General features: G+C 42.9%; 1 protein-coding gene across 3 annotated transcripts in view; it reads right to left on the bottom strand.

The window, feature by feature from the left end:
• Window positions 1–1,597: 1,597 nt before the first annotated feature.
• The window catches only part of CHN1 (chimerin 1), a 205,281-nt gene continuing 190,774 nt past the window's right edge, over window positions 1,598–16,104 (bottom strand). For all 3 annotated transcript variants that reach the window (XM_047870700.1, XM_047870702.1, XM_047870703.1), the window contains 5 exons: window positions 14,959–15,132; window positions 14,123–14,200; window positions 11,114–11,251; window positions 3,771–3,876; window positions 1,598–2,396 (listed from right to left, as the gene is read on the bottom strand). In XM_047870700.1, coding sequence (XP_047726656.1) covers window positions 2,225–2,396; window positions 3,771–3,876; window positions 11,114–11,251; window positions 14,123–14,200; window positions 14,959–15,132 — 668 coding nt within the window. In that variant the 3' untranslated portion in view covers window positions 1,598–2,224. The remainder of the gene's footprint in view (window positions 2,397–3,770; window positions 3,877–11,113; window positions 11,252–14,122; window positions 14,201–14,958; window positions 15,133–16,104) is intronic.

The following is a 16,104-nucleotide window of genomic DNA, read 5'->3' as shown; positions in this document are numbered from 1 at the left end:
CTTCTATGTTACACAAATCTCTGTACTATCGTATGTATCTGATGTTCAGTGTGATATTTTCCCTGTGGTTGAGAAGGCAGCTGTGAGGGGCTAACTCTATTTAAAAAAAATTTTTTTTAATGTTTGTTGATTTCTGAAACAGACAGAGCATGAGTGGGGGAGGGGCAGAGAGAGAGAGAGGGAGATCCAGAATCCGAAGCAAGCTCCAGGCTGTCAGCACAGAGCCCGAGGTGGGGCTCGAACTCACAGACCATGGGATCATGAGCTGAGCCGAAGTCGGTCGCTCAACCGACGGAGCCACCCAGGCGCCCCCTTGAGGGACTAACTCTTGAACAACCACACTTTTCTGAACATATACATTAAAGCAAACTGCCAACTTCCTACTATAGTCCAGGGGCACAAATATGGAAAAACTCATCTCTGTCAGTTACCATTTTCTTTGAGATAGTCTTAAAAGTATCAAGGATTGAAGTGGCAAAACCAAAAACGTATCTTACATTTTTTACTACTTTTTATTATAATTTTTAAATCTATTTTGAGAGAGAGAGAGAGAGAGAGAGAGAGAGAGAGAGGAAAGAGGGGCAGAGAGAGAGGGCCCAAGCAGGATCTACACGGCCACTGCAGAGCCTATGTGGGGCTTGAACTCAGGAACTGGGAGATCATGACCTGAGCTGAAATTAAGAGATGCTCAACCAATTGAGCCTGCCTTTTTTTTTTTTTTTTTTTTTGCCTAAAAATGGCACTCCCCCATCAACCCCTGCCTTTTTTTTTTTTTTTCTACACATTTTAAAGCAGGACAGAACAGACAAGGAAACAGCCTGGAGGGAGGGTCATTAGTTCAAAGGCAGGCGGGTGGCTAGGCACAGTATCAGACCCCATCCAGGTTTCCTGGCATCTAGATGTACACAGACCACCCTTGGCCAAGCGTCTGGCTGCTGACTCCTCTCAGGAAGCCTGGTCAGCTCAACTGCATGCTAACGGCATTTCTGACAAACCAAACGTTTAGGAAGTCACTCTTTGCAGTCTTCTTTCCTGCTTCTGATGGCTCTGGAAGGAACGGCTGTCTGCCCTCCCCCCGTCCCCACAAACAGGTGAGAAAATATTCTAGCTTTCTGCCGAAGTATGCGAGAAGAAAAATCCAATGAATGGGTATTTTAATTCTAAGCAGTTTTTAAGTTTATTTATTTTGAGAGAGAGAGAGAGAGCAAGTTGGGGAGGGACAGAGAGAGGGGAGGAGACAGAATCCCAAGCAGGCTCTGCGCTGTCAGTGCAAAGCCTGACCCGGGGCTGGAACTTACGAACCGTGAGATCATGACCTGAGCCGAAGTTAAGAGTCGGACAGTTAATCGACTGAGTCACCAAGGCACTCCTTAATTCTAAGCAGTTTTAAGTTATTATTTTAGGAACTCAACACAAAACCTTACCCAGCATTAAATAAATGGCCAAATACATTTTCCCAAATATTCTCAACCATGGGGAAAAAGCAAGCTATCACTAGTTTTTTATTTCTAAAAGCCAAATTTAATAAATTAATAAATGCATGCCAGGTAACGCAAAATTGCAACTGAAACCCAATAATAACAGAAAATGCTCTGCATTGTACTTTTTTTTTTTTATTGGTGGATAATTTACTAAAGTAACAAATCTGAAAACACATTTTGCTTTTGCTGGAAAGAAAGGACTATGTCAGAAGAACAAAGAGAAACCACAAATAAAGCATCGGAGGAAAGGAGGCTTATGTTATAGTCTATGGCAATGTAGCAGTCAGAGGTGCTGTTTCATCCATTTGTGTGCATGTTTATAGAAGCGTCAGTAAACCAATGACATAGAACCCAAAAGCGAAGTCACGACAGATTTACTCTGCGAAACATGCTGAATTACAACCACAGACTACCCGGGACGAAGAGGCGGGTGCAGGCTTGTTGTCTCCTTTGTATGGGGTTCCCTTGCCAAAGAGGGGGCTAATCATGCAATAGCTTGAGTTTCTCTTAACATGATAAACACCCGGGATTACTAGAACTGGAGAGCGTGTGTTCACTGTTTTACAAGGACAGCTGAGCGGTGCTACTAAAACAACGGAAAGTTCCTTCATTTTAAGCTGGCTATCTGCCATAACGTCTAACCGAGAAGTAAGTCAGCTATAAGAGCCAATTAAATTACTATAAAACATTCCTTCATCTGTAAAACATTTCTTCCCCCCCCCCCCCCCCCCGCAAACTAAAATTTAAAATAAAATGTCTTCGTTTTTGATAAGCAGCTCCACCACCAGTCTCTGGTATCGTATATCGTTCAACGCGGCCATCGCGTCTAGTTCTGGAGATCTCATAAGGGTCGGGCCGAAAACAATGCCGAGGTTCTCTGCATTCATAAGATTCTCCTTTTCGTGGAGGGTCACTCTGAAAAATACAAGAAAGGCGCGTGCCTTCACGTAAGCCACGGCGTTCCGTGCTGTGCTGGAGCGCTACGACAAAACCCAGGTCCACTTATCAACTCGTCCGCTAGCTCCTCTCTCTGTACTTCCAAGTACGGACTTTCCTCAAAGCCGATTATATTAATAAGTTCAACTTCCGGTGATGACCGAAGCTCAAGTCTGAGTTCGTGTGTCAGGCTGTGTGGGGTCGGTTCTATCTGCGGATTCTATTGCAACGGCTGGCTGCAAGGGCTGTGTTGGCGGGTAGTGGAGAAGGGGCTGGGTTGTCTTGATTATTCTATCAGCCCTCCTTCCACACTGGCTGCCTAGTCTGCCGAATTTGTGTAAGTTGAACAGTTTATTGAGTATCTGGGGAGAGTGGTGGCCACGGTATGAAGAGATGGCCGAGGGCAAAGTATAAAGATGATCTGGTCGGCGAGAATTAGCATTCGCCTTCTCTTTACTGCTACAGCAAAGGCACAGACTATAATTTGGGAGCCATTCCTTTGCCTTAGCGTGAAGGCCTTAATTGCATCCATATATGAAGCAAACTTGAATTTGCAAGTGAAGTTGTAAGCATATTAAAAGTTTTAGCTCATGGTGCTTTCAAAGAGGGAAAACATGTAAATGTTAAAAGCACCATCAGTTACATATTCATTTCTGAGTAACTCATGCTGAGAGGCATACAAAATAGACGTCAAGTTCTGTCTTTTTTGTTTCTAATTAGTTTTATATTTTGAAACTCCAAAACCACTAAAACTTGGTCATATAATTTAAAACCGTTTGCTTCAACTGGTAGAGATGGAGAGCGACAGAGCAGGGAAATGGAAGTTCTATCACCATCAATGTATTTAAAACATTAAACCAGACGTAACCAAAATATTTTACTTTCTATTCCTCCCTTTACCCCTTATTGTACTCCATCATTTTTTTTATAGCAGTTTTCAGTGTTGGAGACCTGGATGCAATAGTCTAAAATCCTGTCACCAAGAGCGAAGTGCCTATTTTAGAGCAAGAAGGAAAGTGAGCCTTCTGGCGAGTTGCTTTGCTCTTTATTATGCTAATGCTAATGTCCTTACAGCTACAACCTTTTCTCTTTCCACACAAAAATCACTGCCTGTCCTTGGCAGAACACTAGTATTTCTAACCTATTTGCAAACCTACACGGGAACTGCAAATCCGTTTACGTCAGAATCGAGTCTGCATTCAGCGCTGTAGCGCGGAACATTTTTAGCATTCCTTCCCAACCTGTGCATTTCTTTATTCATGCAACAATTTGTCCTTTCTTTCACCTTTGGTTTCACTTGATTCTTAACATTTGGATACAGTGCAAGTATAAGCTTCAAAGTCTGTAACTTGCCTCTTTAGATGCGCCATGAGGTACCGCAGGGTTTCGCAGTGAGCGGGCGGCAGGAGCTTCAGTGCCTCGTGAAGGGTTTCTAATTGCTCATCGGGATCCATAATTTCTAAAATAGCAAGTTGAATACCAAAGAGAAGAACTTTAACGGACAACTGGTATAAATGGTTCACTGAATTCTATTCTTGTGGTGATCTTCTAAAACTGGTAAGAAAGGCTTTCTCACAGATCCTTGCCCACAGCTTTGGAAAATATTTTTAAGGTTCAAGTCTTGGATTTCCAAAAGGCTTAGTACCATTGTGGCAACACCATTTACTGGGACTTTTGGGGGCAGCACCCACTCGATTGTCTTAAGAGTCTGGTAACCATGGAATTTGGACACTGGATAGATAGGATGTGACCATAAGGAACTCAGACACAGCGACACACAGATTAAAAACTCAGACATTTTAGGGCGCCCAGGTGGCTCAGTCGGTGGAGCGTCTGACTCTGGCTCAGGGCATGATCTTGCGGTTCGTGAGTTTGAGCCCCGCGTCGGGCTCTGTGATGACAGCTCAGAGCCTGGAGCCTGCTTTGGATTCTGTGTCTCCCTCTCTCTCTGCCCCGCCCCTGCTTGCACGCTGTCTCTGTCTCTCAAAAATGAATAAATGTTTAAAAAAAAAAAAGAACTTAGACATTCAAATGAAGTCATCTTACAGCATTACAGACATTTTAAGGGATGCTAATTTACTCAAAATATTTTGAAAAACGCTGTTCAGCAACAGTACATAAGCTATGCCACCCCATTGCCCCTTGCAGCCTTTGCCAAAGTCTTAATTGATATTCTGTTTTCTTTTTTTTTTTTTTTTCAATGTTTATTTATTTTTGGGACAGAGAGAGACAGAGCATGAATGGGGGAGGGGCAGAGAAAGAAGGAGACACAGAATCGGAAACAGGCTCCAGGCTCTGAGCCATCAGCCCAGAGCCCGACGCGGGGCTCGAACTCAAGAACCGCGAGATCGTGACCTGGCTGAAGTCGGACGCTTAACCGACTGCGCCACCCAGGCGCCCCTCTGTTTTCTTTTTAAATGAGGAATGTATCATCCAGTATTTATTTCCTTGGTTTTAATTTACTTTTCTATAAAAAAGTCAAATCTACCCTCAGAGCACAAAAATATTCTACTTCGGACATTCAGGAGAATGAAATGCAGAATTTGAAGGCAATTCCAAATGTTTGGAGTGACAACAGGGTCCCTGAAGTAAATGTGGCTCTTCCAAAGGTGTAAACTTTAAAGGGAACAATCTTCATTTGGGCATTTTAGTTCCGCTGTGTTGGCCAAAAACCCAGCACACTCCTTTTGAGGTCGCAGATTGCGTTGAGTTCATCATTTCCATAATCAGAAACAACAGACATGTTTGTAATTCTGAGCTCTCAAAAAGAGCACCCTAGCACATTCCTGCTTCTCAAATGTCAGGAAGACAGGGTGCCCTTAAGTGCTGGGTTGCAGGGCAACCGGAAGGGGACCCCAAACTGTTGCGTCCTAATCAGGATAGCAGCCTTGAAATTCTGGAAGGCCGCATCTGACCACCAGTATCATTCAAGACACAAAACCAGGATTTCTAGTTTTCTAACTCAAAAGACAAATCCAACTCGATGGCAATGCACTGGAGTCAGGTTAAAACTTGTATGGGGCACCTGGGCAGTGCATTTGGTTGAGTGTCCGACTTTGGCTCAGGTCGTGATCTCACGGTTTGTGGGTTTGAGCCCTGCGGTGGGCTCCACACTCCTGGTGTGGAGCCTGCTTGGGATTGTCCCTCTCTGCCCCTCACCTACTCACATGCATGCGTGCACTCTCTCTCTCTTTCTCTCCCTCCCTCTCCCTCTCTCAAAAGTAAATAAACATTAAAAAGAGTGATATAAAATGAATGTGAAAAGTTCCTAGCACTGGTAGCACAGATCGATAAGCTTCAGAACATGAAGAGTGACTGAAGCTTTTTAACTCAAAGAAACGTCGGCCATTTTAGAATTTCTGCCCCAAGCTTATCCAGGGTTCCTGATTCTTTTCTCAGTAATAAACAATGTATTATTTGCCATGATACTTGATGCATGGTCTTTGAAACTTTGGATCTTTAAAGAGCAATACTGTTTAAAGAGCAACTGATAACAGCAATACTGTATCAGATACTGAAATTCAATCATTTAATTTCTAGAATTAAAATTCCATTTACTATCAAAAACTATTAGTATTTACTTACAGTTTTTTTTTTTTTTTTTTTTTTTTTATCATAGGACTAATTAATTTGAAACTATACTGTTCCGGAAGTTGAAAAAAGACTAACACAGTTTCCTTTTAATTTTCGTAATTAATCCTTGTAGGGAGAATCTTGAGATGGCATGAAATTAAGGACTGTGTTGGTGGGCTAGCAACAAACAAGACTCCCCATTCGTGGAGAGCTTACTTTCTCTCTCGGAGCGTGGCTGACAGTAAACAATGAACATGTATCTTCTGGTTTGTACTAGATTAGAACAAAGCCAGTGCTGTGGGGAAAAAAACAGAGTAAGCAGCACTGCAGGTGCTGGGGGATGTGATTTTAAATGGGGTGGTCATGACAGACCTCATGAGAAAGATGGTCTTGAGTGAAGACTCTCAGGGCGTGGGGGAATGACCACACGGAGATCTAGGGGAAGGGGTGCCAGGCAGAGATGCAGCCGTGCAAGGGTCCCCAGGGGCGAGAATGCTTGCGATGTCTGAGTAAAGTGAGAAGCCAACCGTGGCTGTAGTGGAGTGAGCCAGAGGGGGATGGAAGGGAGTGAGGGCAGAGAGGTAACGGGGCACCGCATTGTGTCAGGTGCTGCAGGCTATTCCAGGGACTCAGCATTTACTGGCAGAAACGGGAAGGTTCTGAATGAGGCAGAGACGTGACCTGACAGCGCTCACAGTAGCTCTCTGTCTGCCATGTGGGAAACAGACGATGGAAAGGCAAGAGTAAAAACAGACCATTCTGGTAACTATTACAAAAACCCAGGTGACAAATGACTCTAGCTTAGACCAGTGGTGGCAGTGAAGGTAATGAGAAGTTGCTGGAATCTGGGTCTATTTTAACGGTAGAGTCCATAGGATTTCCTGATGAGGGAGATGTGAAAAGGAAAAGAATCAAGAATGAGCTAAGCTTTGGGCTTAGGCAACTGGGAAGATGGCGCCTCCATTAAGATTATGGATGGGAGGGGTTTTGTGGCAAAGGTCAAGGGCTCTACCTGAGGTGTTTTTCAGACATCTACATGATCATCCTGACTGTGGATTAATCCCGTGCTCAGGGAGAGGTTCACACTGGAGATATAAATCTGGGGACGTATGACAAACTGCATTTGAATATACTGACATCAAATCGACACAGGCTCTTCCCTGGAGTTCGTTTCTTTTTTTTTCTACTTAAAGGAGTATTACTCATAATTTTTTCAGAGAACACAAATCTTCTGCCTGACAAAGACCACAGCATAATTTAAGAGAAAGACAGACAAAATGGAACGTATTTAGAGACGAACAGCATCAGCTGTTTCAAATATGTGAAAGGCTTGCATGTGGCAAGACCATCGGCAGCGGGAGTCGAGGGCAGGCTGATTTCTGTTGTGCACGAGGAGGCCTTTACGACGGTTACATCTGTCCACTGGCGGCTGTCTACCGAGAGAGGCAGTGATCCTGCAGTTACTGGGTATTTCAAAAAAGAGCGTGTCGTAGAAGGAAATCTAGTTAACGTGACCCTTTAGAATATCTAAAAAGTCTAAGATTCTATGGTTCTCAATATAAAATCATGTTTACTCATTTAACAAGAATTTATTGAGCACCTATGATGTAAATGAAAGGACTGTCACAGGTGCTACAGGAAAATAAAGCGACAGAACTCTCCCTTGTAATGGGGTTAGTCTAATGGGGCAGACAAGACATGAATACAGCCTTCCATCATGAAGCAAAGAGTCTGTGCCAAAGGGCCAGGCGAAGTGTGACGGGAACACAGAAGAGAAAGTTGGCCTGGGGGCTGAGCGGAACCGAGAAGAGGAAGAAATGGCCTCTGAGGAGGGTTTGGAAATGTGGATGTGGTGAGGGCAGGAACTAATAAGCATCTGAACCTGTGTCGACATTTAGTTAAAAGCTCTTTTAAGGTACGTACTGCCAGTTCCTCGTAGAGATGTTCAAGTACAAGAAGAAGACGACTCAGCCAAGCGTTAGGGGTGAATCAGAGGCAGAGTGGAGGGGAACACTCGGCGAGTTCTCATCCCAGACCTCCCTTCAGGACACTTGAAGTTGCTTGGGACAAAGAGGCCTGGGTTTTATGGCCGAGTTCATCTGACTCACTCAAGACTACATGCTGACTGAGTCATCTTTTCGGAGATCTTCTGGGAACAGAGCTCAGAGAGTTCTCGGCCAGAGAAAGATTTCCACACGGAGTCCTACCAGGAGTTGGGTCCTGGCAGTGCTGTTTTCCTCGGGGTCAGGAAGTGTCCATGCATATGCTGGCTGACCGTGCAGCCTGGGAGAGGCACCTTCTACATACACCTTGTACTGTCTGTAGGGCAGCGATCCCTTCACTGGTGGGAAGAGGCAGTGAGGAAAAAGGGCTAGGCGGTCCCAGACTCCCAGGTAGTTCAAGGGGGAGTTGCCAGGATATTATGAAGATCTTTAAGCCCTTAAATGAGAGGCCCCAGCCTCTACCACCATTGTGTCCTTTGTTCATTTCCTGTAGCCACGCACCTCCAGCTTCCCGGGTGCAGGTTGTCTGAGGGAGGCTGCAAGAGTGGAGCTCAGACAGCTTTTGCAGGAGAAAGCTTTAATATGCACTCTGAGTTTCTGTTGGCAAGAGATGCTGATAAGTGCCGGGGAATCCTGAGACCTAAAGAACAGGCCCCGAGTTTTCTAAGGGACCCGGTGATAAAAAGGCTCAAGAGCAGGTGCATCAGCTAACACTGTGCATCATTTGGGAGGGGTTCCTGCCCTCCTGCCTTCCCTCTCTGGGCAGGTCTTCTGTTCCTGTTCCACCAGTGGAGCCAGGCAGTGGGCTGCATGCAGAGAGCAAGGGCTGTGGTGTCAGACAGATGTAGCTTTGAATGCCAGTGCCACCTCCGCTAGTGACAAGACCTTGGACAATTCACTTATACCCTATAACATCTCCTTTCTGGTTTTTTCTTTTTTTTTTAAGTTTATCTATTTTGAGAGAGAGCAAGAGAGACCGCACATCATGTGAGTGGGGGATGGGCAGAGAAGAGAGAATCCCAAGCAGGCTCTATGCTATCGGCGAGGAGCCCTATACAGGGCTTGAACTCGTGAACAGGGAGATCGTGACCTGAGCCACAATCAAGGGCCGGATGGTTAACCAACGGAGCCACCCAGGTGCCCCACGACATCTCCTTTCTAAAATGACATCGTGGTGGGGCACCTGGCTGGCTCTGTGTAGAGCATGCAACTCTTGATCTTAGGGTCACGAATGAGTTGGAACCCCACTGGGTGTAGAGATAAAAATTAAAATATCGGGGCTATAAAGTGTGCAACGTGATTCCTGGCACCCGGTATATGTTCTATAAATCTTAGTTTCTCTCATCTCCCTTATCTACCTATAAAGATAAGAGAATGGCTGTATCTCTGTGTCTAAAGAATGGAACAGACTCTACTGCTGGAGGAGACATGGACAAGGGCACAATGTTCCATAAACAGATCAATAGCAAACACGCACAATAAACATTTATATCGTGTATGAGTATTATGCCACGGTTTTGGTGTCATGGAAGTCACGCATCAAAATAGGTGACACTGTAAGAAGGAATTTCTACCTTGATTTAGGAAAGTTTCTACCTTGCGCTTTGAAGAGCTCTCTAAAGTAGAACGGGGGGTTTGCTGATGTCCGACGGGGGCTGTTTCGGACACAGACCTCAGAACGCTAACAAATGTTTTGGAAGAATAATAGAGGCAACTGACATGGGTGTGGGGAAAGAAGGTGAAATAATTTGGGAGTCTGGAGGGCAAAAGGCCTCGAAACCCAGTAAGGAAGGCTTGGATGTTTCTTCTAAGTAGATAAAGCGGCTGTCTGGAGTTCAGAATGTGGGTCTGAATTACCGCTTTGTCCTCTGCTATTGGGGTGCCTTGGGCTTGGGCACAGAAACCAAGTTTTAATTTTACTCCAAAGCGACACGGGGACAGGAATTCTGTCCGCTTGAGCCCCCACTGTCCTGAGGACCAGAGCAAACTGGGGACCGAGCAGCCCTCGGTGATGCAAGTGTGTGTCAAGTGCTTTCGACAGGAGTGGCAATCAGACTTCTCTCTCTCGGGAGGAAGCGTCTGCCCCACGAAACAAGAACCCGTAAGCTCCCTCAGACGGTTTTCGTGATCAGCACTGAATACATCCCCAAATGAGAAGAGCTAAATTCCTACGGAGAGGATCTAGTCTTTCAGGCTCCTAACGTGGAAATTTGTAAAAATCAGTGTAACTCTCATGGCTGTTCCCCGCAAGAAATCAGGTCTCCATGGAGCCAACCACAAAAATTCTCAACAAAAGCACTGAAGGGGAAAGTAAAAATTAGAACAAAGCAAGTCTGTACTTCACGAAATTTCAAAGTCAAAAAGTAAATCAGCGTTCTAAGAAAGTGATGTTATTATTTAAAGATCAAGACAACATATGGTTTTTAAGAGAGAAGAAAAAGGACAGAAATAGCCTATCTTTTCTTAAAAAATGGCAATGCCAACACTTAAAATCTGTTAAAAATTCCTTTCTTTAAAAAAAGGAAGTGTGAATTACAGGTATGATTTTTGCACCATAAATTTGGCAAATGAGCCTTTGCTTTTTCTCATTTGCATCTCAACTAGAACTTAAAAAAATCACTTCTTGATCTAAAACAGTGCTCCTTAAAGTATGATCTACGGACCGGTGCCAGTTTACAAACTGTTTGTTAATGGTCTGTCACAGGATATGTATAGAAATTGAAAGTAAGAATTTAGAAACTTTTATGAGATCTGACAGAGTAACTTTTATGCTGAGCTGAATCTAATAACAAAATAGTTTGGTCCTGTTCTTCGATTTTATTTTCCTAGTTATTCATTTTTATTCTGCAGAAGCATTGGTGCATATCTAAGGGGCACTGGCATAAGCCTTACTTTGGTAAATGAGGGTTAGCACATTACAAAGAAGCTTCTGATGGCAGAAGTCATAAATAACCTACATTGGAGAGGAGTTCGAAATTTCTGTGAGTATATTAACCGAGGGGAGAGGCGAGGGGGAAATACATAATATGCATTCAAGAAACTCAGCAGGAAAAGCAGGAGAAGTGATTACCATGAGGAGGGAGTCTGTCAGGTTATTGGAACGCGTGCCTTCATACTTACTCGCGGACTCTATAAACTTAGGGTAGGCGTCGTATGTGATGAGCGGAATTGGTAGATCCCTGAAGTACAGTTTCAGCGCACCAGTGATAATGTTGATATCTTCATACATGTTCACAGAAATATCCGCTTTCTCGCCGTCTTTGAAGGATGTTAAAAAGAAAAATACGAGTAACTATCTGGACGCACAGCACTGTTTTAATAACACATTTTGTGTTACGGTCTTTCGAGATCATCAATGCGTCGGTTTTTTTTAATATCAGATTCAGTGTGCCGATATATACAAGAGATCAATTTTCTGTGAAAAGCCAAATCTGTTTTTCTGAATTTTCTTTTCTGAAGTTACTTAGCTTTCCAGGTCTAATTAAAAGGGGGAGGGGGGGGTAGGAGAGGGCTGAGATCAACAGCAGTGTTCGTAAATTCCAGTAAATTCCACGAGTACTTGAGACCTCCTAGGGGAGTAATGTAGGATTGCTTTCTCTTTCTTTTTAAAATAAACCTAGAGAATGTGAAAAATAACAACAGAGGCAGTCCTAATTTACAAAAGGCCACCTTTGACTCACCCCAGGCTCCTGACACATGACGTCTGGATGTTGTCTGAGCCCTACGTGTAGGCACACAGTGAGAAGTATGAGAGTAAAACGAAACAAAACTTGAGGGTCTTGAAATAACAAGAGAAGAAGTTATAACACAGAGGAGTATTTTAGGGTGGCTGGGCCTTAAGACTTCTTTTACTCTCCTGCATTTAGTAACTGGTTAAAATATCTGAACGTTCATCTACTGAAGATTTAATTAGTGCCGACTCTGAGCTACATCTTATACTCGGCTTCTTTTATTCCATTTGGCTTATGAACGAGCACTATCCATTAAAAAGCAGCCTCTTCCCTACACAGATATTAGAATGGCTAAAATGACAACTGGTGACAAATGCTGGAGACGGTGCAGGGGCCACAGGAACTCGACGTTGTTGCTGGTGGGAATGCAAAATGGGACGGCCACCTGGGAGGAAAGGCAGTGTCTTGCATGTAATCCAGCCATCACACTCCTAGGTATTTATCCAGAGGAGATGGAAACTACTTGCGTCCACACAAATACGTGCACACAGATATTTAAGCCACTTTCATTCATGATTGCTAAAAACTTGGAAGTAATCAAGATGTCCTTCAATAGGTGAATAAACTGTGATCTGCCCAGACAAAGGAATATTACTGAGCAACAACAAGAAATGAACTATCAAGCCAGGAAAAGGCACGGGAGAACTTTAGATGCAGATTGCTAAGTAAAGGAAATCAGCCAAAAAAGGCTACATATCTTATGATTCCAACTCTGACATTCTGGAAAAGGCAAAACTATGGAGTCTGTAAAAAGAACAGCGGTTGTCGGGGGTTCAGCGGGAGAAAGTGAGAACAGGTAAAGCACAGACAATTCTTAGGGTAGTGAAAGTGATACCTCATAGTGTGACACCATAAGGGTGGCTATATGACATTATGCATTTGCCAAAACCCACAGAACTGTACAACATGAAGACTGAACTTTAAACTACTGACTTTAGTTAATGTATCAGTGTTGGTTCATCAATTGTAACAAACGTCCTGTATTAATGCAAGATGTTAATAGGGGAAACTATGGGGGGGAAGGGAACGAGAGCAGAGGTTATATGGGAAATCTCTGCACTTTCTGTGAAATTTTGTAACCTAGAACTAATGTTAACCTAAAACTGGAACCCTAAAACTACTTTAGCAAAGTGTATTTTTCTTTAAAGAAGCCTCTTTTAAATGTGAAATACCATGGCCTATCAGACATTCACACTCCAGTGTGAATTAGATCACCAGTATCTGTTTTTCACACTTGTGTTGAAATCACATACAATGGCAGTGCAAATTGGGGTAGAATGCATTCTGGGAGGAAAAAGCAATTAGATCGCTCCACTGGGGGATCTGGGGGAAGTGTACAGGTGCCTAAAGACCTGGGGAAAGGGAGAGGAGAACATGAAGGCAGAAGAATTATAAAGACAAGTTATCATCTCTATCAAAACTTTTACTCAGGAAAAAAGAAAGAGTGCTGGTATTCTCTCCTGCCACATGGTTCCTATTGCCACTATCTATTACTTTTTTATGAAAATCCAAATTTCAGATGTCCTGTCTCGTTATAGGGTACATGTCCAATTTTGGGTTTGGAAAATAAAGTCACCAATCTTATAGTTCAGCTACATGATGTGTTAAACTGAATTTGGAGGTTGACCTGAGAACCTTCTACCATTCAGCTAATTTTTTCTATAGTAAGATAGTGTATTCGTTGTATATTAGTCCACTCTCCTTTCAGTTCCTGCTAAGTCCTAGCACTTTTCAGGGACTCGACAAGGATAGGCCTCAGGACCTTTGCACAGACTCTTCTGTTGCCAGGGTCTTTACATATCCTGTTTCTTTGCTATTCAACCATTATACGGCCAACTTCTGTACTTCTCTGGAAAGCCTCTTCTGATCTCCAGCATCCCCCCAACCCCGCAGACTAGGTTAAGTTCCATAGTTATTAATACTTTCCTTTATGGCATTTATTAAAATAAAATCAATAATGATTCTGTGGTGGGGGAATCTAAGTCATTACACTGGGTCTCCACTCCATCAAATATGGTGATGGAATGCACGGACGACAGGCAGTTAGGTGGGCCAACTCCAAACTGGGAAATCTGAGATCTGCAATCACTTAGATTCCCCCAACCACCCTGCCCTATTTTCTCCATGGTATCCGGTAAATTTAATTGCTCTGTATATATTTTGAGGAACATGGACCAGCCCTGGATGCTCAGATACTGGTAATATAGTTAAATTTTATGTTTCTTTCTTACCTTGAAGTGTAACAGTTTAATATAGTAATAAAGTAAAATTACACGCTTTTTATTTGGTATAATAACCAATGACTTAGACAAATAATGAACAGAATAACATAAGGAACTGTGCCTCCTTGGAAGAGAGCATTGTTGTCCTAAGTTAACGGACATGCTAAAGAACATACCTCTGTCAAAAGCCATCTTGACATCTTCAATTAAGTCACTGAATCCTGATACTCGATACAGACCTTCAGAATTAAGACCTGTAAAAACAGAGCAAGAGAGCTAATTAGTTTCTTTGGAAATTATGTCTTTCCTTCTTCAAGTTTTAACTTCTTCCCATACTTCAGGCTAGGCAAGTAATGTGTCAGAAAGAACGATTAAATGTACTTGTCTAGAAACCTCTTCACATTTTCTCCTAAAATAAAACCATTTCACTCACAGACTTTAAACTCTGGCTTACTGTTGCCTGAATATCTGTAATCTGGCTCATCACTGTGTCTAATTAGATCAAATACGTTGAGTCTTCAGGGAAATCATTCGTCACCTCAATTATACCATAAATTCTTTTACATAACAGAACACTAAGATAAACCATATTAATAGGCCTGTACCAGTCTTTCCCAAATGGGAAAGAATAATTAGGGTGCAGTTCTGTTTTTTGGTTTGGGATGGTTTTAATAGAGCATTTACACCTTTGCTTCTTGGACCTAAGAAAAATGCAAAAAGTGAAAAATGAATTGGTATCTACATGTCAACTTTTATAGACAAGAAGCATCATCATTCATAAAAAAATATTAAAGCATATTTCCTAGAACTAGCTCAATGTACCTTAAAATCAAGCTGGCGAATTATTTAACTTAATTCATTTCAGACTTTGAGATCATTTGACGTCTGAAATCCTCTCCCTCTAAACTTACTGAAGAAGACAACTGGGTTATGCCATGAGGTACCCAGAAGGGCATCAGAACTTGCATTCATGGTGAATTATGAGTGCTGAACCACACGGGCGACGCCTCACCTCTGGATTCAATTTCCCTGATGCACATGTCCACCACCATTGGCCGCTTGGTGATATGGGCTTTCACGAGTGTGGTAAGGTCACAACTGTATACCTTCTTGACATGTTTCAAGTCTGGCTTACAGTCGTTTGGGACCATCTTGGAACACTGCTTATGAACATTCAAACCACAATCTAAATAAAGAATATAGAAAGGAAAAATTCATCAATGTTTTCAGACTTTTGGGCATTCTGGAGTGTTTATTTTAGCAAAAGACACTCCCACCATCCAGCTTGAATTAGGCTTTGAAGGGGGCTAGCTTCCAACAGTTTCTGAAGAGTGGAAAAACATTCTTCCCATCTTTTCTCTTGGAAAATTTTGGTTTTAAGTCAGAAGACGAGAATTCTAGCTCGTGCTTCATCATTTATTTGCTGTGTGATCCCAGGAGAGAACCAATTCAGACAAAGTGAAATTAACATTTATTTATTTTTGAGACAGAGAGCACGAATGGGGGGAGGGTCAGAGAGAGAGGAAGACACAGAATCGGAAGCAGGCTCCAGGCTCCGAGCTGTCAGCCCGGAGCCCGACACGGGGCTCGAACTCGTGAACCACCAGATCATGACCTGAGCTGAAGTCGGACACTTAACCGACTGAGCCACCCAGGCGCCCCCAGACAGAGTGAAATTAATAAGTGTTTAGATATCTACAAAATGCAGGCGACTAAAAGTTATCTGTTTCCTTAAACTTACACAAAATTATATTTGATGTGGGATACAGAATTCCATTTTAACATATTTGATATGAAGAGAAATCAGACCTCCAAAAGTAAGAGCATCCCAGGGCCCTCTTAAAATTGTGCTACTCATATTCGTATCTGTTCATAACCCTGTAAATAATAAATTTAGTGGCTAAAAATAGCCACAGTTATTGTTTTATTATTAGCACCAGTTCACTGATGCCAAGCACTATTCCAAGTGCTTTACATTGTTTCCATCAAGCTCACAAAACTCTACGAAATAGGGATCGTCATTCTTCTCATTGTATAAACGAGATGAAACCAAGCACAGAGGTGTTATGTAATTTACCTACGGCCGTGCATTTGGCATGCAGCGGAGCTGAGATTTAAGCCTACGAAGGATTCGGGGTCCACGGGTTTAGCACCCATA

This window comes from Prionailurus viverrinus, chromosome C1, assembly GCF_022837055.1.
Source record: "Prionailurus viverrinus isolate Anna chromosome C1, UM_Priviv_1.0, whole genome shotgun sequence".
NCBI lineage: Eukaryota > Metazoa > Chordata > Mammalia > Carnivora > Felidae > Prionailurus > Prionailurus viverrinus.
The sequence above is the reverse complement of the archived record's forward strand: the minus strand, read 5'-3'. Positions and strand labels throughout refer to the sequence as shown.